General features: G+C 42.1%; 1 protein-coding gene and 1 long non-coding RNA gene across 2 annotated transcripts in view; one reads left to right on the forward strand and one right to left on the reverse strand.

The window, feature by feature from the left end:
* The window catches only part of CFAP47 (cilia and flagella associated protein 47), a 681,124-nt gene that overhangs the window by 148,429 nt on the left and 506,584 nt on the right, over positions 1 to 26,111 (reverse strand). The window contains 1 exon segment of the mRNA XM_030575652.1: positions 20,094 to 20,205. Within this exon segment, the coding sequence (XP_030431512.1) occupies positions 20,094 to 20,205 (112 nt within the window).
* On the forward strand, positions 1,299 to 22,794 carry LOC115657608. The gene is made up of 4 exons (XR_004002012.1): positions 1,299 to 1,309; positions 6,496 to 6,502; positions 7,116 to 7,119; positions 22,700 to 22,794. It is a non-coding gene; the product is annotated as an uncharacterized LOC115657608 (long non-coding RNA).

Here is a 26,111-nt window from a genome sequence, read left to right on the forward strand (position 1 = left end):
GCCCTTGTGCAAATCAGTGTATCTCTGTACCTCAATTTCCCTCTCTGTAAAAGAGGGATAATGATACTGACCTCCTTTGCAAAGCACTTTGAGATTGACTGATGAAAAGTGCTATATAAAACCTTGGTACTATTATTAATTACATGGTCATATATTATTTCCCCAAAATATAGTACAATTTTTTTTTCTACAGCCCTTTAAGATTCAGCAAGATGTAAGTTACTCAGTGAGAAATCCAGGGCCTAGAGGCCAAAAGGGACGGTTGCAGAAGGGAAAACAAATGACAAGAGGGCATAAAATGTAGACATGAAGGCTAGAACTTTAGTCTGCAGAGCCTGAGACAGGTGGTATTCCCCAGAGTGCCACCATGAGGCCATGCAGAGACACAGCAAGGGAGTACTATGGAGAGTAGTTGCCATAGGAAGTGCTGCCTAAGAGACCCAGAGTGAAAGACAGCAGCCCTCTGATTGGCCTAGCACCCTATTTAAGCCCTGGGGCTTCCCAAGTAAGTTGTCTGGGCAACCCCACATATAGGCCTTCTGTAATGCCAGACTTTTCTTGATTGCCTGATCTCTATCTCTGATGCCAGCCTGAATCTGACCCCGATTCCTGCCTTCTGATTCTAATCTGATACTGTTTCCAATCTCTAGCCTCCGACTCCAGCCTGACTCTGATCCTGGCTCTTGCCTCCTGATTCTACCTCTGATCTCTGGTCTCTGATCTAAGGTGACCAGACAGCAAATCTGAAAAATCGGGATGGGGCAGGGGGTAATAGGAGCCTATATAAGAAAAAGACCCAAAAATCGGGACTGTCTCCATAAAATCGGGACATCTGGTCACCCTACTCTGATCCCGGGCTAACTCTGACCCTGATCCTTGCTTACGGAACCTCGCTCTTGCGATTCCTCCAACTCCTGCCGGCAACTACCATCCCCGGTGGACAGACCTCAGCCCAGTTGTGACTGGTAGAACATATGCCTCTCCCCAGTCCCTTACAGAATAACTGGATGCTTACCCAAGCATACCAGACACTACAACTTTAATCTATATCTTCCTAAACTCTCCTGTTTTTTGCTTTTCCTGATTAACTCTTTTCTTCCCTGGCATGTAAATTACCCCTTCCCAACTGAACTCCCTTTGACCCAGTTAAACTAATATCTATGCCCCTAAGGATGGAAATTACAATCTAAATTCCTGATTCTGCACCTCCATATGCAGACATATCTACTTGGGCCTAAGCAGATGAAATATAGACAGCCTATGAGGAGGGATGCAACAGAAGAGCAAACTGATGGAACAGTTATGCTCAGTACACACCATGTTGGTTCTGTGGTGATGTGTGGATATATTGTAATGTGATCTAAACTGGCATAAGCTGAGGCACGAGAAAAGGCTGGATAATTAGTAGTGTAAGGCTAAATTAAAGTACTGAGTTCTGAGGAGGAACCTCGAGGAAGACAGTGAGGTTGATGGAATGGTATTATAACAACAGTATATTATAGCCACACAGTTACAATATTGTACACTCATTATTGTTCGTACAATTTTTCTTTCAAAAAATGTGTGCATGGTGTAATTTTGACAGGGGAAGTCCCCCGCAAGATCTGGATTAGACCGGAGGAACTAGACTAAGACCAGTGGAGAGGCTTCAAGTCCCAGTGGATTATACAAAGGATAATTCAAGAAAGAAAATGTGTTGAATGCTACAGAGAAGAAAGGCTGCTAACTAGGGTTAAGCAAACAGTTAGGAGTCATTATTGCTGAAGTGCACATTATAGTGGCATGGGATTTGGTCCCATTTTACAGTCTAGATTGGATACACCACGACATGGCAAATGCATCTCAGAAGAGAATTATCAGGTTGCTAGGTTTGCACAGTATGCATCAGGGGCTGGTTTAATTTATCCTGTGCTTTTCATATCTGTTGTTTCCTCTTCAGAGCAGAGATGGTCTTTCTGTGAATGTTTGTAAGGTGTCCAGCACAATAGGGCCCTGATCCCTGACTGAGGCCTCTATGTACTATTATAATACTACTACTGGTGACAGGGGAAAGCCATGCAAAAATACTTTATTAATAGGTCTTCTCCATTTAATATAAGCCCAGAGAAACCTTCTTTGCACCAGTGCCACAAGGGATAGGAAGAGAGATATCTGAGAAGGCACCATCTTCCTCCCTGCTGCCCCAAGTTGCTTTGCTGGAGCATAGAAAGGGGAGCCTAGAGGAATGTCACCTCCCACACACCAATCTTCGTTTCCATATGTCTCACTGGAGGAAAAGACAGGGATGCAGGATTTCTCTGGGCTGCTCATCATCTGCTAGGCTGGGTCCTGCACAAGGCTGAGTAGCTCATTTCTCTTAGTAGGCATAGTGAGATGCTGAGCATGCTCAGTGCACAAGGCATTCTTAGGGTGTTTGAGACCCTCTCATGAATTTCTAGCGGCACTTGAACACCTGGCAGGTTAGCTTCTATGCAGCTTGTGTGCCTCAAAGGGCTTTGCAGAACATCTGACAACCATATTAGCATGGCTGAAAAAACCTATTGATCGAAATTAAAAGGTCAGGTAATAGTTGGACTTTTCAAAATAAGACAGATTACCTTATATAAAATTAAAACTTAAATTTATATATCTATATATCTATATATAAGATCTACCATTTCTGGGAAAGAATATTATTTACAGATGAAAGTGGACTAGAATCCTCTGGTCAATAAGAACATGAGTAGGCATATTGTTATCAGACGACAAAAAAATCACTACCACAACAATGAAACAAAACATCAGAGTAGAATCATTTAGTCTGAGTGCCTGCTCTTGAAATAGAGATGTGATTTTATTTATTTAATATTACAGGAGATCTCTTCTAACATTGATTTTATTTTGGGTGCTATAATATGGTACTATACCAGGAAATTAATCTCGTATGAAATACAAAGCTATATATAAAATAAAATGGATCAGCTTTCTATTGCAGAGAAAATGATAAATAGCAATAGGATCTATAACTAAAATAATCATTAAACCGGATGGCTTTTAGAAGGACTAAATTTTGCTCACTTCAGATACTCTTTCATTTCATTCACATAAAAGCTAGAGATAACAAGTAGCTTCTGGAGATCTTCACAAGAGAAACTAGTGGAAAAGAGCCTCAAGAAATCTAAAGACTGCTTCTGTGAAAACACAAAACTTTATTATGAAGCAGTTAGAATTGCTACATACACCGCATGTGTGACACATATCCAGAAAAGCAAGGGAATTAAAAGGTAAGCCACCTAGCAGTACATACTTGCTACTCCTCCAACCACAAGCACACACCATACCATTACTATAACTACAGTACACCATAGTCTACACACCTTTAACTCTACCTCTCTTTTCTGAATACATCCCTTATCCGATATTTTTTTCTCTGTACTAGCACTTGTAAATGTTTGATGTAGTAGTTGGTTGTGATAGGAGACAATTTTTGGCAAGGGGTTGTGTGTAAAAAAAAGGTTAAAAGGGTCCGATGGAAGGCTGGCCCCACTAGGGGGCAGACAAACTTGTGGGGGGTTGTGTGTTTGTGCTAAAATTGTGGTACAAAAACTACTTCACAAAGAAGTTTGTGTGTTAGTTTCCTAATTTATTTATATACCTAAATGAGCAAATAAGTTGGAAGACTCATAGACTTTAAGGTCAGAAGGGACCATTATGATCATCTAGTCTGACCTCTTGCACAACGCAGGCCACAGAACCTCACCCACCCACTCCTGTAACAAATCCCTGACCTATGTCTGAGCTACTGAAGTCCTCAACTTGTGGTTTAAAGACTTCAAGGTGCAGAGAATCCTCCAGCAAGTGACCTGTGCTCCATGCCGCAGAGGAAGGTGAAAAAACCCCCAGGGCCTCTGCCAGTCTGCCCTGGAGGAAAATTCCTTCCTGACCCCAAATATGGCGATCAGCTAAACCCTGACCAAGAGGGCAAGACTCACCAGTCAGACACCCAGGAAAGAATTCTCTGCAGTAACTCAGATCCCACCCAATCTAGTTCCCATCACAGGCCACTGGGCATATTTACCGCTAATAGTCAAAGATCAATTAATTGCCAGAATTAGGCTATGCCATTATATCATCCCTTCCATAAACTTATCAAGCTTAGTCTTGAAGCCAAATATGTCTTTTGCCTCCACTGCTGCTCCCCTTGGAAGGCTATCCCAGAACTTCATTCCTCTGATGGTTAGAAACCTTCATCTAATTTCAAGTCTAAACTTCCTGATGGCCAGTTTATATCCATTTGTTCTTGTGTCTACATTGGTACTGAGCTTAAATAATTCCTCTCTTTCCCTGGTTTTTATCCCTCTGATATATTTATAGAGAGCAATCATATCTCCCCTCAGCCTTCTTTTGGTTAGGCTAAACAAGCCAAGCTCTTTGAGTCTCCTTGAGGGCAGATGTGCAGCTGATAACTGAGAATATTTTCTCTGTCAGCTGCTGCATGTGAACTCTTCTTTACTGTAGCATATATTCTGGCAGAAAAGCATCAGATGGAAAAAGTTTTTTGTGCAACCAATAAGGCTTGCATGCACAGCATCTACACTTTCAGTTATTCTCTTAAAAATTATCCCAAATCCAGCTTAAAAAACAAGCAAGCAACTCCCCCCCTTGCACCAGACGTCCTCAGAGTCTACCTCTCTGCCAAACTTTGGGTGGATATACCATCGTTTTAAAGATATATTATTGAACATTGAAAATTTAGGACTGCCAAGGAAAAATTTGACAGAGCACAAATTGTAAGACTTCATATTACAAATTTATAAAGAGAAACCAAATACATCTACATAGAACATTCAAAGGGCATAAAGGCCAACTTCTTGTGGAGAAAAATAGAAATCTATGCCACATTTTAAGCTCATTTTAATACCCAATATAGTTGCTACTAGGCCTTTGGTAGGTAGGACTCCACGGTAGTGGGGAAAGATGGATAGGGAGTAGGAATATGCAGAATCCATCTCAAAGAACCTCAGTTACAAGGTAAGAAACTAATTTCTTCCTTCAGGTGTCCTCTACATATCCCCACACATGGGGTAGATTAATAGGCAGTCTCTGACCCAGGATCGTGGGACCCGGAGTTTTAGTTAAACAAGGAATGCAGGACTGTCCTGCCAATCTATGCATCTGATCCAAATGTCAAGTCTAAAGAATATTGTTTAGTAAAAGTGTGAACAGAACTCCAGGTTGCTGCTCTACATATCTCTATCAGAGGAATTTGACTGGGGAAAGCCATGTAAGCTGACTTGGATCTAGCTGCATGAGTTCTGATGCCTCAAGGAATGGATTTATGAGCTTCATAAATACAAAATAGCCTTGAAGACTTTCTAAATTGGTTAGTTATGTCTAAATAAAAAGATAAATGTTCTCCTCAGATCTAATAGGTATAATTTAGCTTCCCCATCATGAGTATGGGGTTTGGAGAAAAAAAAACAGTAAAATTACAGATTGATTTATGGGAAAATCAGAGACTATTTTTGGTAACAACTTGGGATGAGTGCAAAAAACCTCTTTATCCACACGAAACTCAGTCTGTGATGGATCAGCCATTAATGCAGGCAATTCATTTTTGTATGATGGAAGTGATTGCTACCAAAACCAATGTTTTTACAGATAGCTGAAATAAAGAACCGCTCCCTAGTGCTGTTAAAAGAGAGGTCTTATTATTTGTGCCAGTACTACATTCAGATCACAGGAGGGCATAGGAGTTCTTATTGGAGGATACAAATTAAGGCCCTTTAAAAACCTCAGAATTATTCCATTAGTAAACATTGATTTTCCTTCTGCAGGTACATGATATGCAGATATGGCTGAGAGATGACCCTTAACTGAAGATAATGAAAAAGATGTCTTCTTAAGATACAATAAATACTCTAATATATAATTAACTGGTGTCATATAAGGATCCACATTATACAAGGGAATTCACAATTAAAAAAACAGCATGGTTACTCATCTTCTGTTAACTGTTGTTCTTCAAGATGTTTTATTCATGTCCATTCCAATCAGATGCGTGCACGCACATGTGCACAACGGCCGAAAGATTTTCCCCTTAACAGCATCCGTCGGGTCGGCCTAGGTGCCCCCTGGAGTCGTGCCCTCATGGTGCCTAATATATAGCCTTGCTAACCTGCCACCCCTTCAGTTCCCTCTTGCCAGCTACTCCGACAGAGGTGTAGGAGGGTAGGTATTGGAATGTATATGAACAACACATTTCCAAGAACAACAGTTACAAGAAGGTGAGTAACTGTTTTTTCTTCTTCAAGTGCTTGTTCATGTCCATTCTAATCAGGTGACTCACAAGCAAAATTAGGAGGTGGGGTCGGAGCTGTCCACTGACTGGAATACTGCTCTGCCAAAGGCCGCATCATCTCTGCCTGACCCAGTAATTGCATAATATGCAGTGAAAGTGTGTATCGATGACCATGTCACTGCCCTGCAGATTTCCTGGGTGGGGACTTGAGCCAGGAAAGCTGTTGATGAAGCTTGCCCTCTTGTACAGTGTGCTGCTAGATTGTAGCACTCGGTAATGCAGACCACAATCCATGATGAAATGCGCTGTGTCAAAACAGGCTGGCCCTCCATCCTGTCCGCTACTGTGACAAAGAGCTGTACCGACTCCCTGAACAGTGTCATTCTCTCAATGTAAAAGGCCAGCGCTTTGCAGATGTCGAGAGTGTGAAGCCTATGCTCCCTGCAACTTGCATGAGGCTTAGGGTAGAAAACTGGGAGGAAAATGTCCTGGTTGATGTGGAACTGCGATACCACCTTTGGGAGGAAGGCCAGATGGGGCCTGAGCTGAACCTTGTCCTTAAAAAACATGGTGTAGGTCGGATGTTAGAGCCCTGAGCTCAGACACCCTTTGGGCTGAAGTTATAGCCACCAGGGGAGGTAGAGCAAGGAGCATGTTGCTAGAGGCTCAAAGGGATGCCCCATGAGCCTAGAGAAGACCAAGTTAAGATCCCAAGCAGGAATCGGTTGGCAGATGTGCAGGTACAACCTGTCGAGGCCCTTCAGGAAGCGACTGACCAGGGGGTTAGCGAAAATCGAGCAGCCCTGTACCCCCAGATGGAAAGCCGAGATGATAGACAGGTGTACTCTTATAGAAGACAAGGAGAGACCTTCCTGATTTAGGTGGAAAAGATAATCTAAAATCTGGGGCACTGAGGCTAGCGCTGGGGAAAAGTCACGCTGAACTGACCAGATTGAAAATCTCTTCCACTTGGCCAGGTACGTGACTCTAGTGGAGGGTTTCTTACTGCCCAAGAGAACCTGTCAGATTTGTTCTGAACAGGAAAGCTCGAACGGATTCAGCCATGGAGCCTCCAGGCTCTGAGATGTGACTGTAGGTTCGGGTGCTGGAGCCATCCATGATCCTGCATTAGATGGTCCGGGAAACGTGGCAGGGTAATCAGGCTCCAACTGATATGTCTAGGAGAGACGTGTACCAATGCTGGCAGGGCCAGGCTGGTGCTATGAGAATGACCTGAGCCCAGGGTCTGTGGATCTTGATCAGGACCTTGTGGACGAGCGGTATGGGTGGGAAGGTGTACAGAAGCGGTCCCCCACAATGGAGGAGGAATGCGTCCGCTGTGGAGCCTGGACTGTGATTCTGGAAGGAGCAGAACTTCTGACACTTCCTGTTGCATTGCGTGGCAAAGAGGTCGATCAAAGGACAGCCCCACCTCTGGAAGAGCGAAGATGCGATGTCCTGGCAAAGGGACCACTTGTGGCTCTGAAAAGACTTACTGAGGTGATCCACCAGCTCGTTCTGCACCCTGGAAGGTACGACGCCTGTAGATAGACCGAGTGCTCTATATAAAAGTCCCATAAACTGAGGGCTTCCTGGCACAGGGGAGAGGAGCATGCATGCCTGTTTGTTGATATAGAACATCACAGTCGTATTGTCTGTCATGACCGATACACATCGACCTGCTAGATACAGGCAGAATGACTGACAAGCTAGACGTACCGCCTGACTCCCTGACATTGATATGAAGACTCAGATCTGTCTGTGACCAGAGGCCGTGAGTCCAGTGGCCCCCCAGATGAGCTCCCCACCCCAAATCTGACACGTCCATCCCTAACTCTAGGGATGGTTGTGGGGCAACGAAGGAGTCTCCTGAGCACACCTGCTGAACGTCCATCCACCATAGGAGCAAGTCAAGGACAGGGCGAGGCAGGGTCACGATCCTGTCCAAGCTGTCCCTGGCAGGTCTGTACACTGATGCAAGCCACAACTGAAGCGGCCAAAGTCTGAGTCTGGTGTGCTGAACCACGTACGTACAGGCCGCCATGTGGCCAAGAAGTTTGAGACCATTTCTCACAGTGGTGGTGGTGGGGAACTGCCTGAGTCCCTGGATCATGGCATTGACAGCCTGGAATCTCACCTGCGGAAGAAATGCTCTGGCTTGGGTTGAGTCGAGAATCACCCCATGAACTCTATCCTCTGGACTGGGGACAGAGTCGATTTTGCCTTGTTCAGTAGTAGGCCCAGATTCTCGAAGGTGGCTTTGATGAATGCCACCTGAGCTTCCACCTGAGCCCTGGATTGGCCTTTGATCAGCCAGTCATCGAGGTACAGGAACACCTGTACCTGATTGGCAGTGATGACTGCCATGCACTTGGGGAATACTTGAAGTGCTGCTGACTGGCTGAAAGGGAGGACAGTAAATCGGTAATGGGAACCATTGACCACAAACCTGAGGAACTTTCTGTGGTTGTGTGTGATTGCTATGTGAAAATAGGTGTCCTTCAAGTCGAGGGCAGCATACCAGTCTGCTGGATCCAGTGAAAGGATAATGGAGGTCAGGGAGACCATGCGAAACCTGAGTTTCCTCATGAACTTGTTGAGGTCGTGCCAGTCCAAGATAGGCCTCAGGATGCCTTTGGCCTTTGGTATTAGGAAATAATGGGAATAAAAACACTTGTCTCTGTGCTCCAGTGGAACCTCCCCCACCGTCCCCAGTGCTAGGAGTGACTGCACCTCCTGAATGAGAAGTTGCTCATGACAAGGGTCCCTGAAGAGGGATGGGGAAGGGAGTAGAAGGGCACAGAACCGGATGGAGTATCCCCTCTACCATGTGAAGCACCCAGTGGTCCGAAGTTATACAGAACCATGCATGGTAGAAAGGGGCTAGTCGGGAGGAAAAGGTAAGGCGGGGTAGATCCAGTCTCTGGTCTGGTAAGCTGTCCTCGACCGCACCTTCAAAAGGCCAGTTTAGGGCCAGAAGGCAGTTTAGGATGGCCTTGATTAACAGAGGGATGTTGCCTTCTCCTACTGCTCCGGTTCCTTCTCCTAGAATTGTCCTGGTGGTTCTACTGCTGGAACATTAGAGGAGGTTGTGGGTGGAAGTGTCTCCTCTGTGTTGTGGGGGTATGCAAGCCCAAGGATCTGAGAGTGGCTCAGGAATCTTTTAGGCTGTGGAGCTGTTTGTCCGTCTTCTCTGAAAACAGAGTCTCACTCTCAAACGGGAGGTCCTGAAATGTTTGTTGGACTTTGTAGAGTAACCCTGAGACTTGCAACCAGGCCCCCCACCGCATGGCCACCCCTGACGCCATGACTCTTGTGGCAGTATCTGCAGCATCCAAAGCTGCCTGCAACAAAGAGTGGGAGACTAATTTTCCTTTTTCCACCAAAGCGGTGAACTCTGACTGAGAGTCCGAAGGGACGAGCTCCGTGAACTTTGCCATTGAAGGACAGGTGTTATAAGAGTACCCGTTCACAATGGCCTGCTGGTTAGCAATACGGAGTTGCAAACCACCAGTGGAGTAGACCTTTCTACCCATGAGGTCCAGGCGTTTAGAATCCCTATTCTTTGGGGAAGGACCTTTGAAACCTTGTCTCTTCTGCTCTTTAGCCGCATCGACCACTAGTGAGTCCAGAGGCGGATGGGAGTAGAGATGCTCGAAGCCTCTGGAGGAGATGAAATACTGCTGCTCATTATGTTTGTCAGTGAGTGGCAGGGATGCCAACATCTGCCACAGGGTCTTAGTGGTGTCCACCACCATCTTTATGAGGGGTAACGCTACCCATGAAGGCCCCGAGGGTGCTAGGATGTCCACCATGGGATCTGTGTCCTCTACCACCTCCTTGGCCTTGATGCCCAGACCTTGGGCAGCCCTGCAGAGCAACTGCTGTAGGACTCTGTTATCCTCTAACACAGGAGCTATGGTCATCCCTGCCAACGCTTTGTCTGGCAATGAGGAGAAGGAAGCATGTGCTGGTAGTGGAAGGTCACGTGACTCCTGGGACAGCTTTGGAGAAGGTGGTGCCAATTATGGTGCTGGGCCCATAGGCATCGTAGCAAATGTCGGCGTCAGTATCAGTCTCACTGGAGGGAGCTGCGTCAGCACATTCACAAGACTATAGCAGACTTTTATGTGTATTATTGTCTAGAACTGGACAGTACAGTTTGTACTTCTAATGAAAGACTTTATTCTAGCTCATCTAAAGGTTTATTCCCCATGCAATAAAGTGAAGGGACTGAAGGTTCGGATAGCAGACTTTCCCTGTTTGTTGTGTCAACAAATCCAGTGTCAGCAGTAAAGGTTCCACCAATCCTTCTGATATATGTATCAAATCCACATACCACTGGTGTCTGGGCCATGCCGGTGTTTTAAAATCATCCTGACTTTGTCCTGTCTTATCATTTTTTGAGTAAGTGAAAATGAGGGGAAAGCATATATTGAACCCTGACCCAAGTGTATTAGAAAAGCATCCAATATTAATTCCTTTTCTCTATCTGCCCTGGAACAATATCTCTCACATTTCCTGTTGTTGCTGGATGCAAGCAGGTCTACTATTTGGGTTCCACTATAAACTGAAGAAGTGATTCATACTTCGTCCTTCAAGGACCATTATTGCATCTGACCTGATGACTTACTCATATGACCTACAAGGGTGTTCTATTCCCCTGCTATATGAATTGTTACTGGATTAATACTGTGTTCTACCCAGTACTCCTAAAGACTGTTGGTCTCCCTACATAATTTCACAGAGTGAGTCCTCCCTTGCTTGTATAGATAATATAACCATGCCTTATTGTCTGTTACTACCTATTTGTTTGTTTTTGAGTTGAGGTAGAAATGACCTTAGAGCTAGTCTGATTGCTCTCAGTACTAAAATATTGATGTGTATATTCCTTTCCTTTGATGACTAATAATCTCTGATCAACAATTCATTGTTCATATTGGCTCCCCATCATAGGGTACATGTATCCATGGTCAGCATTACTGATGTTTTAGAGGGACTGAAAAGTGTACCCTTTAACCGGTCCCCAAACTGTGGATAAACAATGTCTAAGTGGACTGGCTTAAACTCCGTGTCCTCATGTCAAATCTGATGTCTTGGAGGAACTGTAGAGAACGAAGATGATAAAACTTTCCATTTATTATTGTGAGTTTTAAATTTCTTCTCTATTATACCTGGGGTTGTGGGTTATAATTATGCTGAGGCTGGAAATGATATGCCTGTCTCTGATAATCATAATGAAGTAAAAGGTGAAGGAGGGTGATACCTCATTACTTGTGTAATGCAATTGAATATGGCCTCTTCCCTGTATTAAACCTAAAAATGTAGCAGTAGATCTTACATGTTTCATCTTTTCTAGCACTTCACAAGTCTGAATACTAAACAGACTTTCTCCTTCAAATGGAAGGTCCTCAACCCTCATGTTTGTCTCATGAGGGAGTCACGCTGATCTTAACCATGCATGTCTCCTTACTGAAACAACCAAAGTGATCTGCTGAAGTATCTGCAGAGTCAAAAGTCATTCTCAACTGTTGCGCAATCCTTCAGTCAAAATAGCTCTTGATAAATTTTCCATTTCCTCTGGAAGTGCATTAAGGAGACAGGACATTTTGCTCCAGAGATGGTATTGGTACCTACCCATGACAGCTTTATAGTTGGATTTGCAAATTTTTAAATGTAGCTGAAGAAAATATTTTTCTTCCTAACACATCTAGCCTCTTCCCTTCCTTAGATGATGGAGTAGAGTGAGTTTGGGCACCTTTTGATATGTGACATGTTGCTTTGACCACCAATGACTTAGGAGGCAGATGAGTATGAAACACAGCAAGTCCTTATATATTTATATAATTTGTTTTCCTTCTTACATAGAGGCTGCCTTTGCTGGCTGAACAATCCCTCTAACAAGGGAAGAACGACTTATTGACTAGCTGCTGCCATGAAAATATCAAAGATATGATGTGATGATTTCTCCACAAAAACAGAAGGAATGTCTAATGCCTTCCACATTTGAGATAGTAACTCATGAACACCTCTTCGGATGGTGATGATACTGAGACGGTCCCCTCATTTTCATCTGGAGAAAGCACATCTCTTAATTCTGAATTGGACTCTGCCAGCTCTAGTTCCTCCTTGTTGGATAATATTTCACTTATTTCCATAGGTGACTTGTTCTGAATAAGCATCATTGGCCCTGACAATTGAATGTCCTCTTGATACTGTCTCACTGAAGGTCTGTCCCCACAGATTGATTGTTCTTGATAATGTGCCAGAAATGGCCACTGGGACCTCTTTGCCCCAGGAGTGACATGCCACTCAGGCAAAAACCCCACTGATGGATATGGCTGGAAATATCTTTGTGCCTCTGGATCCAGCAGGGCTGCTTTGAACTGCTTATAATAATTTTCCCTAGTTCTAATCTGTAATCCACATCCCTCTTCTGGTCCCAATCCATTTGCAGCTCAGATGGGACTAGAGACAATAACCTTCTTGAAAAGGAGAAAGGAGAGTTCTTCTTTGGGACCCAAAGGGAGCAGCAGAGAGCCCCTGACCCTTTCCTGCTCTTTGCTAACTCTTGGAGAAGCAGTCACCCTGACTGATTGTAATAACATATCTGACATGTTCTGAGATGTAGTACCTGGCTCAGCTGTCTACAGAGCCATAGATGGATTCACCTGATGAACTACTGCTTTAACAGTAACACTATTTAAAGCTATATTACTGAATGAACCCTCATCATTTCTCTTAATTGGATGCTTAAATCTCACCCTCAGGACAGGCACCTCCATATCTGGTATTGTTGAATCCATAGAGGAATGGCTCCTACCTCTATGTTGAGAATCAGAGACTGGCTCTATAATTAGATTCTGTCCCTGTAGGTCCTTTTCTCTTGGATTGGCTCTATGTAATGAGGCCAACACTGAGGATGGCTGCAAACTTTTCCTTGGTACCACACCAAGTTTTTCTGAAATGGGACATCTCTGGAAACAGAGTCTATCACTGATCCTGACCTTTTCTTCTTTTTCAGATCTTTAGCTCTCTCACATCCTGCACCTGACATAGGAGCTGAATCTCACTTCTTCCCAGATGAAGAGTCTTCAGGTGGAGGCACTGACAAAGCTGGACTCTGAGAATGGACTGCCATCGTCAGCGCATCCTGAAATAAAATTGCCTGGAGCCTATTTTGTCTCACTGTCTTTGTCCTTGTGGCAAACACAGAGCAGATCAGACCGTTAGAGGGAGAATGTCCTTCCCTCAAACATGCCAAGCATCTAGCATGTGCATCTGATGCTGAGACTATCACTGGACATGAGACAAATCTTTTGAATCCAGATTTCTTAGTCTTCTGATCCATCATGTTATCCTTTTAACTATCTCTAAATAAAGCTATGTAACCCTACATACTTAAGTAAGGGATACAAGCCAGCTATCTGCTACTGATCCAAAAGTCTCAGATAGCAACAATGTAACTGTCCAGCTAGTTGTGACTGAAGTAACTGAGGTAGTGGAGCACCACACTACTTTTAAAGCCTAGCCCTACAATGTCTGGAGTTCGGTGGGGTGAAATGGGCAAGGAAGGCACATGGATGTTCCAACAGCCACTGCTAGTATATTTTACCATTCAGGCTGTAATGGTCACGGCACCCCATGCGAGGAAATATGCAGAAGACATTCAAAGGAGGAATATTGGGAGTATTTTAAAGAGGCCTGCCTCTAACTCTATGATGTTTATCTTCTCTGTCCATAATATAACTATGCAGATCTGTTTCTCTAAACTATCAGCATTAGCAAATAAGGCTGATTAGTCCAAAATATACCAAAACATTCTGTATGAGTGCTACATTCTGTCAACACTGAGGAAATTGTCCTCTTACATATCAGTTGTCTACGTGGGGAACTACATGAGTTCCTACAGCTGCAATGCAGAGGACATTATTAAGGCTGTAAAAACCTGCGAGGAGCAGATGTTTTTTCCAATTTTGTTCATATGAGATGATCCAATAACTAAAGTGATCCCAAATTAAGGTGGTCCAAAGATTGAGACAGCCCAATATTCTCAACCATGCCAGATTTGAACTGATCCAACAATAAAGCTATAGAGAATATCTACACTTGCTGACTTTAAATATTCATAATTTTTAAATTACTACACTAGTTTTCTTCAAACTTTGCTCATATTTAACTGGACAACACCATCTCTGAGCTGTTGTTCAGATAAAAATAATATTTTACATGTAACAGTATCTTTCATCTGAGACTTTACAAAATCATGTAGCCTCATAACTGCCATGTTGGCAGGTAAGCATTATTATTCCTTTTTTAAAGGTGAAGAAACACAGGAACATGTAGGTTCATTGATTTGCTCACGATTTCACAGAAAGTCTAAGGCAAGGCCAGAAACAGACAGTACTGGCCACTGTCATGCCATGATGCATAATTCTAAACTGTTGTCTGAAGTATCAGGTTATAGTTCACAAAACCAAGCAAAGGGGTCATAAAAGTGGTCTACTGGCAGTGCAATGTGCTCCCTGGTACAATGTGCAGAACCTGAAATTCTAAGGGGGTAATGTGCCCATACTCTAAGAAGAGAACATCTCACACTGCTTTCCAACAACCACCTTTTGGGGGGTCTCAGCTATCTGTGATAAAGAGAGGGATGCCATGAGGAAGGCTGAGTACAAAAGGGGAAAATGGGAGTGTCAAAAACCTAGTCCCAGATTTGGACCTTAGCGTCCAAAATATGGGGGTTAGCATGAAAACCTCCAAGCTTAGTTACCAGCTTGGACCTGATAAAGCTGCCACCACCCAAAAAATTAGAGTGTTTTGGGGTACTCTGGTCCCCACAAAAACCTTCCCTGGGGACCCCAAGACTCAAATCCCTTGAGTCTCACAACAAAGGGAAATAAACCTTTTCCCTTCTCCCCCTCCAGGTGTTCCTGGAGAGATACACAGAAGCAAACTCCGTGAGTCTAAACAGAGGGACTCTACCCTCCCCGTTCCCAGTCCTGGAAAACAGAATTACTTCCCTCTTCACCCAGAGGGAGTGCAAAGTCAGGTTAATAAATCTAACACACACAGATTTCCCCCTGACTTCTTCCTCCCACCAATTCCCTGGTGAGTACAGACTCAATTCCCTGGAATTCCCTACTAAAGAAAAACTCCAACAGGTCTTAAAAAGAAAGCTTTATATAAAAAGAAAGAAAAATACATTAAAATGGTCTCTCTGTATTAAGGTAACACATACAGGGTCATTTGCTTAAAAGAATATTGAATAAACAGCCTTATTCAAAAAGAATACAATTCAAAGCACTCCAGCAACTATACCTATGTAAATACAAAAGAAAATATAGAAATCACTATCTGATCTTTGTACTCACAACTTGAAAACAGAAGATTAGAAAGCAGGAAATAGAAATCACTCCTCATAGCCGAGAGAACATACAGGCAGACAGTAGACCCAAGAACAAAGGACTCACACACAAACTTCCCTCCACCCAGAGTTGAAAAAAATCCTGTTTCCTGATTGGTCCTCTGGTCAGGTGCTTCAGATACTTCTTTCCAGGTGAAAGAGACGTTAACCCTTAGCTATCTGTTTATGACAGGGAGAAAACGGAATATTCATGGCTTTGAAGATTCCCTTAGTGAAAAAATAGCAGCAAGATGGTTATAGCAAATGCTCAAAAACTGTACTTAAAAGAAAGAAAAACAGGTAGATTCTGTAACTCAAAATCCACTTCAAAGTTCAGTGCTTATACTATATTTGAGACTGAATGCTCTTAAAGTTACATAACTTAATTTTGAATGGATCTTTCCTAAACAATGTACTATGGGTACTGGTGACCCCTGAGGTAATGAATTAGGCTGAAAGGATAGAGGATATTTTGAAACTACCTGGACTGATCACATGCAATCTGCTGGAATCAGAAGTCAAGATAATTAATTTGAATCTATTTCTGTGCTAATGATCTGAACATAATACATATGAAACTTCCAGAATTCTTCCAAAATCTATCTATATAGCAAGCTAATAATATAATGAATCAAGATTATGCTACTTGGCTACAAATTCAAATACTGATTTGTGAAATGATTAGTAGCAGAACACATCCAGCTTTTGCTTATTTTATGATGAAGTGTTAATATACTCCAGATAATAAAGTGACTAAAGTAAACTAACTCTTCATCTTATTTGTTCATCTTGAGATAATATGGTACCTAAAATACAGAGCAATTCAAGAAGTAATGCTGATTTTTTAAAAACTTGAATTTACAGTGTTTTGATCCTAACTGGGTTTTTTACTGTAATACATTAATAAAACAAAACCCACATTAAAATAATTTTACAGTGTTTTTTTTAGCAGGAGGCAGCAAAGTCAAGAAAATTCACAACTAAGGTTGAATTTTTACTCTCAGCCTAATATCTCAAGTCTGGTTTTCGTGTAAATTAGGGTAGCTTAGTGCTGCTCTGATGATGCACGCTGCCCCAAAAGCCACTTTAAATGGTCAACTGTATATTCCCCTGATGAATGGTAAATCTTAGGGTGGTACAGAGATGCCATAGCAGCTCTTACACCCCCCCCTTCTCCCACTCATCAGAGGGGGTATGGCCAAGACTCTTCTGCCAAACTGGTCCTCAACTATTGGAAGATAGCTACCTTAATTTTATACTATCAGGTTGCTCTAATTTACTCGGAGGACCAGAATGGCACCAGGATCAGAGAAGGGCAAAGTTGGCTGGAAAGCACTTTGAAGGCCCACTCCTGAGCTGCACAGAGAGTTCCATGGCCACAGCACTATTTCAGGGACTTTGACTCATTTAACACTATTTGTAGCAATGTTGACTGATAAGGGGAATCATGTTTATATTAGAATATAAGTCTTAACTATGAATTTCATTGTTTTATGTATTCTTTATGTAATGCTTCCACCATAAGCACTCCACCCATTCTCCTTGGGCATGTACATTGTCTTCTGGGAAGCAGAAATCAAACTATAGGCAAGAGATAATAGACGATTGAAATCCTGTAGGATTCTCCCAGAGGAAAAGTTTCCTACTAGGTTTAAGAACCCAGTGTGCCTTCACTTGGCAGAAGAGAATTCACATTTTGAATGCAAGGCTTTAGTCCTTTCATGACACTTAACAGGGAAACCAGGAGTTATCCAATTACAGCGATGGGAACTACGTTTGCAGCCTAATGTGTGAGAAAAAACAAAGCATTAGATGATGAAAACAAAATATATGGGTAGTTAACCCTGAATGGTTGAATGAGGGATAAGAAAACTAAAAACAAAAAGCTGGATAAAAAATTTAATGGAAGATACCCTATAAAACCCACAATCTCACCTTCCTCAGAATACCCACACATTCTTAGTCCCCTTACACGAACACTAACTCCCAAGACACAAACACTATGGCTTAGCTATGATGCTTATTATGAGTGATCAATTAACAAAAATAATGCCTTGATTTTCATAAAGGATGAATACCTGTAGCTCCAAATCATTTCAATGGGAGCAGAAGGTGTTCAGCCGCTTCATAAATAAATCAATAAATCAGTTCTTAAAAGTACACAAAAGTTGGCCAGCTTATAGATTTTGGGGCCGCAGGTAAAGGACTCCAGTGTTGGGGAAGGAAAGAGGATGTATATAATAGTAACAGACTAAAGATTCTTTGAGGGAGAAAACGTTCTCCATGTGAACATCAATTTGTGGATTTAACTGATCCAGGGTTTCTCTCTTGGTGGCTGGGGTAAGAGGAATTCTGTTCCTTCTGAGGACTGACTGATTTCCCTGTTTCCCTTAATTAAATGACTCTACTAGAATTTCAGTGCAGCCCCTGGTCATCATTTCAACCAATCCTCTTCATCGCAGGGAAAATGTAGGAGACATCCAAACCAGGTTATGGTTAGACACTGGTTTTGGAGGAACTGTATTTACATGAACGTTTTAAGTTCACACTAGAATCCTGTCAGTTTGGGGATGGAATGGAATACTGACAGTATTTGCCGACCAACTGTAAACATCATGGGGGAAAACACTCAAATCTTACTAGAGATATACTTAGTATCAACTATATAATTTATGCTTTGAAATAATAACCAAAAAAAAGTTCTATAATTGTTCTGAGATTGTGTAAAGACATGATTATAAAAGGAAAAAAGGAATCTCATCACATTTGTCAACAGCTATGTAAAGGGTATTGACATAGCTTACAGGAAGGCTCAAAATAATAGATGTATCTGTGCATGTATACTGTGTACATATGTGCTACTGTTCAGAGAGGAATACTCTGAAAATGATCATCTATGGGTTTGCCAAACTTTTAAATTTTCTAGTGAATCTTGAGCTCATCACTAACTTCCTGATGGAGCAAGCCTTTAAAGCTCTCAGAACTCATTAGGTTCTCAGTTAGGTCTCCAGTTCTCCATCGTATTTTTTTTTCTATTTATATTGCTACCATTTATTTCTGAGACTAGACACTTTCAGTTTAGCTATAAAAAATTCCCTCTCCCCTTCCCCATATCCAGATTCTTACCAACTCTTGTCACTCCTTTCTCTAAAGTATCTCTAACAGTGCATCCTTTTTTCTCCATCCCTGCTGTTAGAATCTTGGTTGATGCTTTGGTAATCTCTTATCTCCACTACAGTAACTTCCTGCTTTCTGGCTTCCCTGCGCCTCACTTCTCTCTCTACTCTGTTCAATACATTGCTGCCAAGATAGTCAAACGCCTCTGATCTTCTCAGATCCCCTTCACTAACTTCTTTCTTTCCATACTGAGCTCACTCCCAGGTCTCAACTCTCTGCATAAATCTGCCCTAACCTACATCTCTTCTCTCATCATTTTCTTTCCCCATTCTAACTCCTACAAATCTTCTCAAGCTTCTGTCTTGATTGCAGAGGTGCTGGAACTAGGGGTACTGGAGGTGTAGTATCACCCCCTGGCTTGAAGTGGTTTCCATCATCTACAGGGTTTATAGTTTGGTTCAATGGCTCTCAGTAGCCCCACTATACAAATTGTTCCAGCACCACTGCTTGATTGTTCCATTTGCCTCCAACACCACCTGACTTCATGCCTTCCCAAATCAATGTTTGCCAAGCACGGTCTCTCTGCTTCTTCACAAAACTGCTCCATAAAGTGCTCCACAAATGTCCACACTGTGCTCATTTTCTGACCATATTGCATTGTGTTACATCTCCTTTTGCCTTGAGGCTGTAAATCTCTCTAGGACAGATGCATGTATTTGTATGGAACATTTAACCCTTTGTACAATGCTGTATATTCAGAGCCAGCTCCAGCTTTTCTGCTGCCCCAAGCGGCGAAAAAAAAGAAGAAGATGAGTGGCGGCACTTCGGCGGCAGCTAAATCGCGCCACTTTTTCAGCAGCAGTTCGGTGGCAGGTCCTCCTTCTCTTCCTCTTCGGTGGCAATTCGGCGGCAGCTCGAAGAGGAAGAGAGGGAATGAGGGACCCGCCGCCAAAGACCCAGACACTCTGCCCTGATACTAGACAGAGTGCCGCCCCAGTACTTGGTCCTGCTAGTGAAGGCAGGGGGCTGGACTTGATGACCTTTTAAAGTCCCTTCCAGTTCTAGGAGATAGGTATATCTCCATATATTATATCATTTTATTATTTGAATTGGCCACCCCAAGCACCTGCTTCCTGTGCTGGAGCCTGGAGCCGGCCCTGTGTATATTCTTAATGCACTATATAATTAACAACTTGTTTCATCAATAAAATTAGAAGGGAAAGCTCTACCATGTCCCTATTGCATGAAGGCAAAAGGATCTTTTCAGGTGGAATTTTTTAAAGTACTTACAGGTTTCCTTGGGTCAGTCTCTATTGAAAAATTTCCAGGATTGCTGTTGACAATTTCCAGTTCTAGGGTTTCATACGTAGGATTAAGCAGAGGGATATACGTACGGACCCATCTTAAAGAAAAATAAAATCTGAGTAAGGTATTATAAATTACTAAGTTTGTTCCATTATTGCCTAATATTAAACTTCTATGACTTTTGCTGATTTGAAAAAACAAGAATTAAGTTTCAATGTGTGTAATTGTAGTAACAAGTACTTAGTATTAAGAATAGTGATAAAATATATTAACTTTATGCCCTGCAATATGTGCTTGTGATTACATTAAGTAACCACCACTTCAGTTTTACTTCTGCACTCTATTCTCTCTGATTCATGAACTCACTCTCTAGGACTAGGACTAATTATGGTGTCACTCATTTTAGCCATGTGGCTATTGCACAACTTTCAAAGCCGCCAGAAAGATTTGATAGCAGAAAGTAAAAGAATTACATTTATACCTTACCACACACTTATACTCCATAGATAAACTGCAGTGTCTGCCCTCAGAGAAAATAACTGCATAGAAATTAATGATAATCAGATGATAAATAATGATACCTGCATTTCGTTTTCCTCTAAGTAATGGTCAAAAGAAGCTAGTAATTAAATGATATCTCCAGTAGCTTTTGATTTACTGCCACTAAGCAGTAATTCTTCTTGATCATTTTATAACCTTAAACATTCAAACAGGACTCCTGTATTATGGTGCCCATTTAAAAGCAAGTTCTCCCACTCCCTCCTATTCACTCCCCTCACTGCTCCCACACGAACTGAAAGACAATTTCACTTTATACAATGGCGACACTGCTCATTGCAATATAATGACTAATCATTATATTTAAAATGTAGAGTATGGATTTTAATGAGTACAATGACAGTCATAGAGCAAAACTTGCATTACACGGGTTGTGGGAGTGGCATGCTTTAAATTAGCCAGCACTATACCTTGCAATCTGCATTTTTTCTTATCCTTTTATAGGCAAACACATGGAGATAGGATGTGTTCTGTAGGATATGTTATTTTCAAAGGAAGAGATTACTAGCTATTCCAAGATTCCTATTATTCTGACCATACTAAAAGACAGGGCTGGCTCCAGGCACCAGCTTATCAAGCAGGTGCTTGGGGCGGCAACTCCAGAGTAGGGCAGCACTTTCAGATATTCGGCAGCAATTCGGTGGAGGGTCCCTCACTCCCGCTCACAGCAACAGACCTCCCACCGAATTGCCGCAGATCACGATCGCGGATTTTTTTTTTTTTGGCTGCTTGGGGCGACAAAACCCCTGGAGCCGGCCCTGCTACTAGAATATAATAATCCTCATTTATGGAGATGTTGACCATAAATCATGTGCTGGTTATAATGACAAGGGACATATAAAATAGATTCAAGGTGGATCAGTGGAAGTGGTAATTAAGGAAAAGTTTGAAAAAATTGATGCAATACAGAGATACAGAGATACCCATCTATCCAAAGCTATGACAGGTCAACTGCCTGATTGCTCCATATATTTTCCCCTTGGTAGAGCAAGTTAATCACATCCAAACTACAAGAATTTTTGTAAAATGCAATAGCCCATAAAAGGAAAGGCATTTGAATCAAATTTTATGATTGTGACCTGAGGTCCCAATCCTGCAACTTCCTCAGTGCTGTAGACACCACCCTCTTGTATGCTGTTAATGTGCTGAGTTTGGTGGGGCTCCATACAGATCCAGCACTCCACCTGGGTACAGCAGGTTACATTGTTAGAGCCTAAACCCCCAACAGTTGAGAAGCGGTTCTCTCATGCCTAACACTTATCAAGAACTCTACTAGGAGATTTCTCAGTCTCAGGGTGTCATGAACAGATAGCTAAGGGTTAATGTCTCTTTCACCTATAAAAGGGTTAACAAACAGTGACCTAAAACACCTGACCAGAGGATCAATCAGAAAACAGATTTTTTCACATCTGGGTGGAGGGAAGTTTTGGGTGTGAGTTCTTTGTCTTGTGTCTGTGCCCTCTCGGCTATGAGAGTGATCTCTGTATAAGTGAAGGCCCTGATAAAGGCCCAGTATGAGGCCTGAGGCCTGAACTAAAGTAATGGTCAAGACTTTGCTAACATAAAGCAGAGTGAAGCTGTGAGCCAGAGGCAGGCCCTGCTCACAGAAGCTGGCAAGGAAAGGGCTGGTGCTGCAAGAAGATACGTACCGAAAAGGTACTGAACACTAAAGATCAGAAAATTCACATACTTGCACATTCCACACAGATAACAAGGAACAGACTGACCCATCCCAATGACAGGGGGAAAAGGGTAATATGATGGATAAAGTTGTTTTGATCGAGCCAACATGTACAAGGTGAGAGGCGGCACTTTACTACGTAGCGGGGTTGTACCTTGCTGCGTGGAGGGGCTGCATCTCAATGCGTCAGGAGTGATGTGTAACTTGTTTGTACCTGTGTATAAAAATGTATCCCTGAGGCGATGTCTTTGTCCAGCCTAGGGGGCAGTGGAAAGTCCTGCCACTGACTGAGCCGGGTCCATTGCCAAGAGGCACTTTCTTGTAGTATGCCCTGTAGAGTAACAATCTGGAGGGAATTGCAATTGTGTCCGAGGTCACAATAAACCTGGCCGACGTGCCTTCGTACCTTACTAGACTCTGTGGTCATTGGGGGTTCTCTTCGGGTCTGCTGTGTCAGCTATCTGCGCAGAGCTGGGGCAGCACACAGAGGGAACACACGCACGCAGCCGAGTGATACCAACAGAGAGAGAGCAGAGCACCACACCGGTAGCATCTGACAACAACACCTCTGACAACAATCTCTCTCTATCTCCAAGCTTTTTAATCTTCTGTTTCCAAGTTGTAAGTACAAAGATAGTAAGACCATAGGTTTATATTGTTTTCTTTTGTATTTACATGTGTGTAGTTGCTGGAATGTGTTAAATTGTATTCTTTTTGGATAAGGCTGTTTATTCATTTTTTTCTTTTAAGCAAATGACCCTGTATTTGTAACCTTAATACAGAGACCATTTTTATGTATTTTTTCTTTCTTTTTATATAAAGCTTTCTTTTTAAGACCTGTTGGAGTTTTTCTTTAGTGGGGACTCCAGGGAATTGAGTCTGCAGCTCACCAGGGAATTGGTGGGAGGAAGAAGTCAGGGGGAAAATCTCTTTGTGTTACATTTACTAAGCCTGACTTTGCATATCCTCGGGGGGAGAGGGGGAAGAGAGATTAGCTCTCTTGGTACTTGTGTTTTCCAGGACTGGAAACAGGGAGGGTGGAGTCCCTCTGTTTAGATTCACGGAGCTTGCTTCTGTATATCTCTCCAGGAACCCAGGGAGGGAACACCTGGAGGGGAGGAGGGGGAAGGGAAATGGTTTATTTCCCTTTGTTGTAAGACTCAAGGCATCTGAGTTTTGGGGTCCCCCAGGGAAGGTTTTGGGGAGACCACAGTGAGCTAGGCACTGTATAAATCCCTGGCTGGTGGCAGCATTATCAGGTCCAAGCTGGTAACTAAGCTTGGAGGTTTTCATGCTAACACCCATATTTTGGACGCTAAGGTCCAGATCTGGGAAAAAGTGTTATGACACAGGGATAATCAGGAATAAATGGGAGACTTAGATATTCCCCCAGACTACTGCCTTTCAATAGAGTAGTGTTACCTTGAGACAGAAGACGCAAACACTTTAATGGATATATCAGACCATTTAATTACATTGATAAGGAACAAACTGATGATGGGAACAAAATGTTATGAGAGACGATCAAAAACATTCCAAAGAAGCCAACTGAAAAAAAAAACAAAAAAACACCAACAGTTTTATGAACAAAAAAGTGTTACACTGGTCTACAATTTTTGAGAAGTCGTCTGCTTCAGAGATAAAATGTGCTATTTATTATGTATTTTGATGTGCTGAATTCAAATATGACAATTAAAACAACTGATTGGCTACTGTTTCTAAGATATTTAAGTTTTTACATTTTATGTCTATGTATATTGTGTAGATAGTAGAGTTTGAATCATAAATTGTAAACCTAGGTCTTTTCATGTGTTTATGGTTGCTTTACATGATAAACCTGTCCTGTTTATGTAACACTTTAAAAATCAGCAAAAGGGTTATATAAATAAAATGTATTAGGAAACAAAAGGCAAAAAACTATTATGTACATAGTTTAGTCCTATTCAGTGTCTACTCGGCGCTTCTTGGCTTGTCTCTCGTATTCATTAATTGGAGCATCTCTTGTCACTATCCAGCAATAGTCTGCAAGCATTGATGGGCTCCATTTGCCCTGATAGCCTGCCAGGAGATTCCACTGCTGTAGTCTGGAGCCCAACAGCTCTGGCTTACTCTTCAGTAGTTCCAAATCCCTGACAAGGTCATTCAGTTCACCTTGTGTTATGAGGTGTGGTTCAGAGGAGGAGGATGGGAGAAAATGTGGGTCCTGTGACACTGATGCTTCAGGACCAGAAGTTTCAACCTCTTCCTCTTCCTCGTCTGACTCAAGTGAGAATGATTCTGGTGCATCAAGAACCGGCAGTCCTTCTCCGTGGGGTACTGGGCGTATAGCTGATGGAATGTTTGGATAATGCACAGTCCACTTTTTCTTCTTTGACACACCTTCCCAACTGGAGGCACCATGCAGAAGTAACAATTGCTGGTCTGATCTGTTGTCTCTCTCAAAATCATTGGAACTGCAAAAGGCATAGATTTCCTTTTCCTGTTCAACCACTGGCCAAGATTTGTTGCACAAGTGTTGCAGCATATGTGTGGGGCCCACCTCTTTTCCTGATCTCCAATTTTGCAGCCAAAAGAAAGGTGATAGGCTTTCTTAACCATAGTGGTTATACTGCGCTTTTGTGATGCAAAAGTCACTTCACCACAAACATAGCAGACGTTATCTGCACTGTTCACACAAGTACGAGGCATCTCTGCTCACTTTGGCTAAACAGAAATGTGTCCCTTTGCAAAATCAAACACTGAGAAATAAGAGAGCACCACACTGTATGATTTCTAGAGCTGATATAGGGCAATTTGTTCAGCAGAGTGATGTAAGCTTCATTATGATTGCATCATCCATGACTTCTAGGAATAACATGATGCAATTCAGATCATGTATGACGCAATACCAGCTTCAGATTGCATCATTCATTGTTTTGCCTAAAAAGCAAGTACTGTCCAAACCCAGTCATAGATTTATTCATAGATCCAGTCAAAGATGTATTTTAGTCATTTCTGGTTTAAATTGAGATCCCTTCCCTTTATAACTCATTTATCCTCCACCATTCCCAAGTCAAGGGTCGTATATACTGACCCAATATCATATCTTGAAAACTAGAGCCAATCAACAATTTTAAGCATCATTTTCTTTCTCAGTGACCCAGAATTAGTAAAGTTGGACTACATTTATTTCAGAAGCATTTTGGCTGTAGAGCAGTGTTATTTTCCAAAGTATGCCCCAATTTCAAAAAGGATGTAACACTGATCTCTACTTTTTGCTTTTTGCAACAAAGAAACTACTTGGGGGACAGACAAACAGTACAGTGTACCAAAATACCCTTTACAAATATTACAAAGCAGATGTATATTTAAAATAGTATGGTACATCAATTCATAATAATCAGCTTCATTTACAACTTCATAGTGTGTAGTTTAAAATATACGGGCAACTGCTCATTGAAATATTTCAATAACATTTATTAGAATGTATTTTATTTTATAAATAAATCTACTTCAAATTTCAGTGGCAACACACAAAATATGCATGATTTTCATTGACATTTAAACAATAAATACAATAGTTCATTGAATTAAGGGTGTCTGGAATATTCTTTCACATTAATAGCTGTAACTTGCATAGGTGCTCTGACAGTTTTATAAACAGCTTCAAGATGTGTGTAAATGCACTTCTAAAGGGGCTCAGTGTAAAAAGGCATTTTATAATTGCTATTTAAAATAAAATTTAAATGTCCATTTAACTAATGGAGAAAATTAAATTTTAACAA

The sequence above is a fragment of the Gopherus evgoodei genome, chromosome 1 (genome assembly GCF_007399415.2).
Source record: "Gopherus evgoodei ecotype Sinaloan lineage chromosome 1, rGopEvg1_v1.p, whole genome shotgun sequence".
Taxonomy (NCBI): Eukaryota; Metazoa; Chordata; order Testudines; family Testudinidae; genus Gopherus; species Gopherus evgoodei.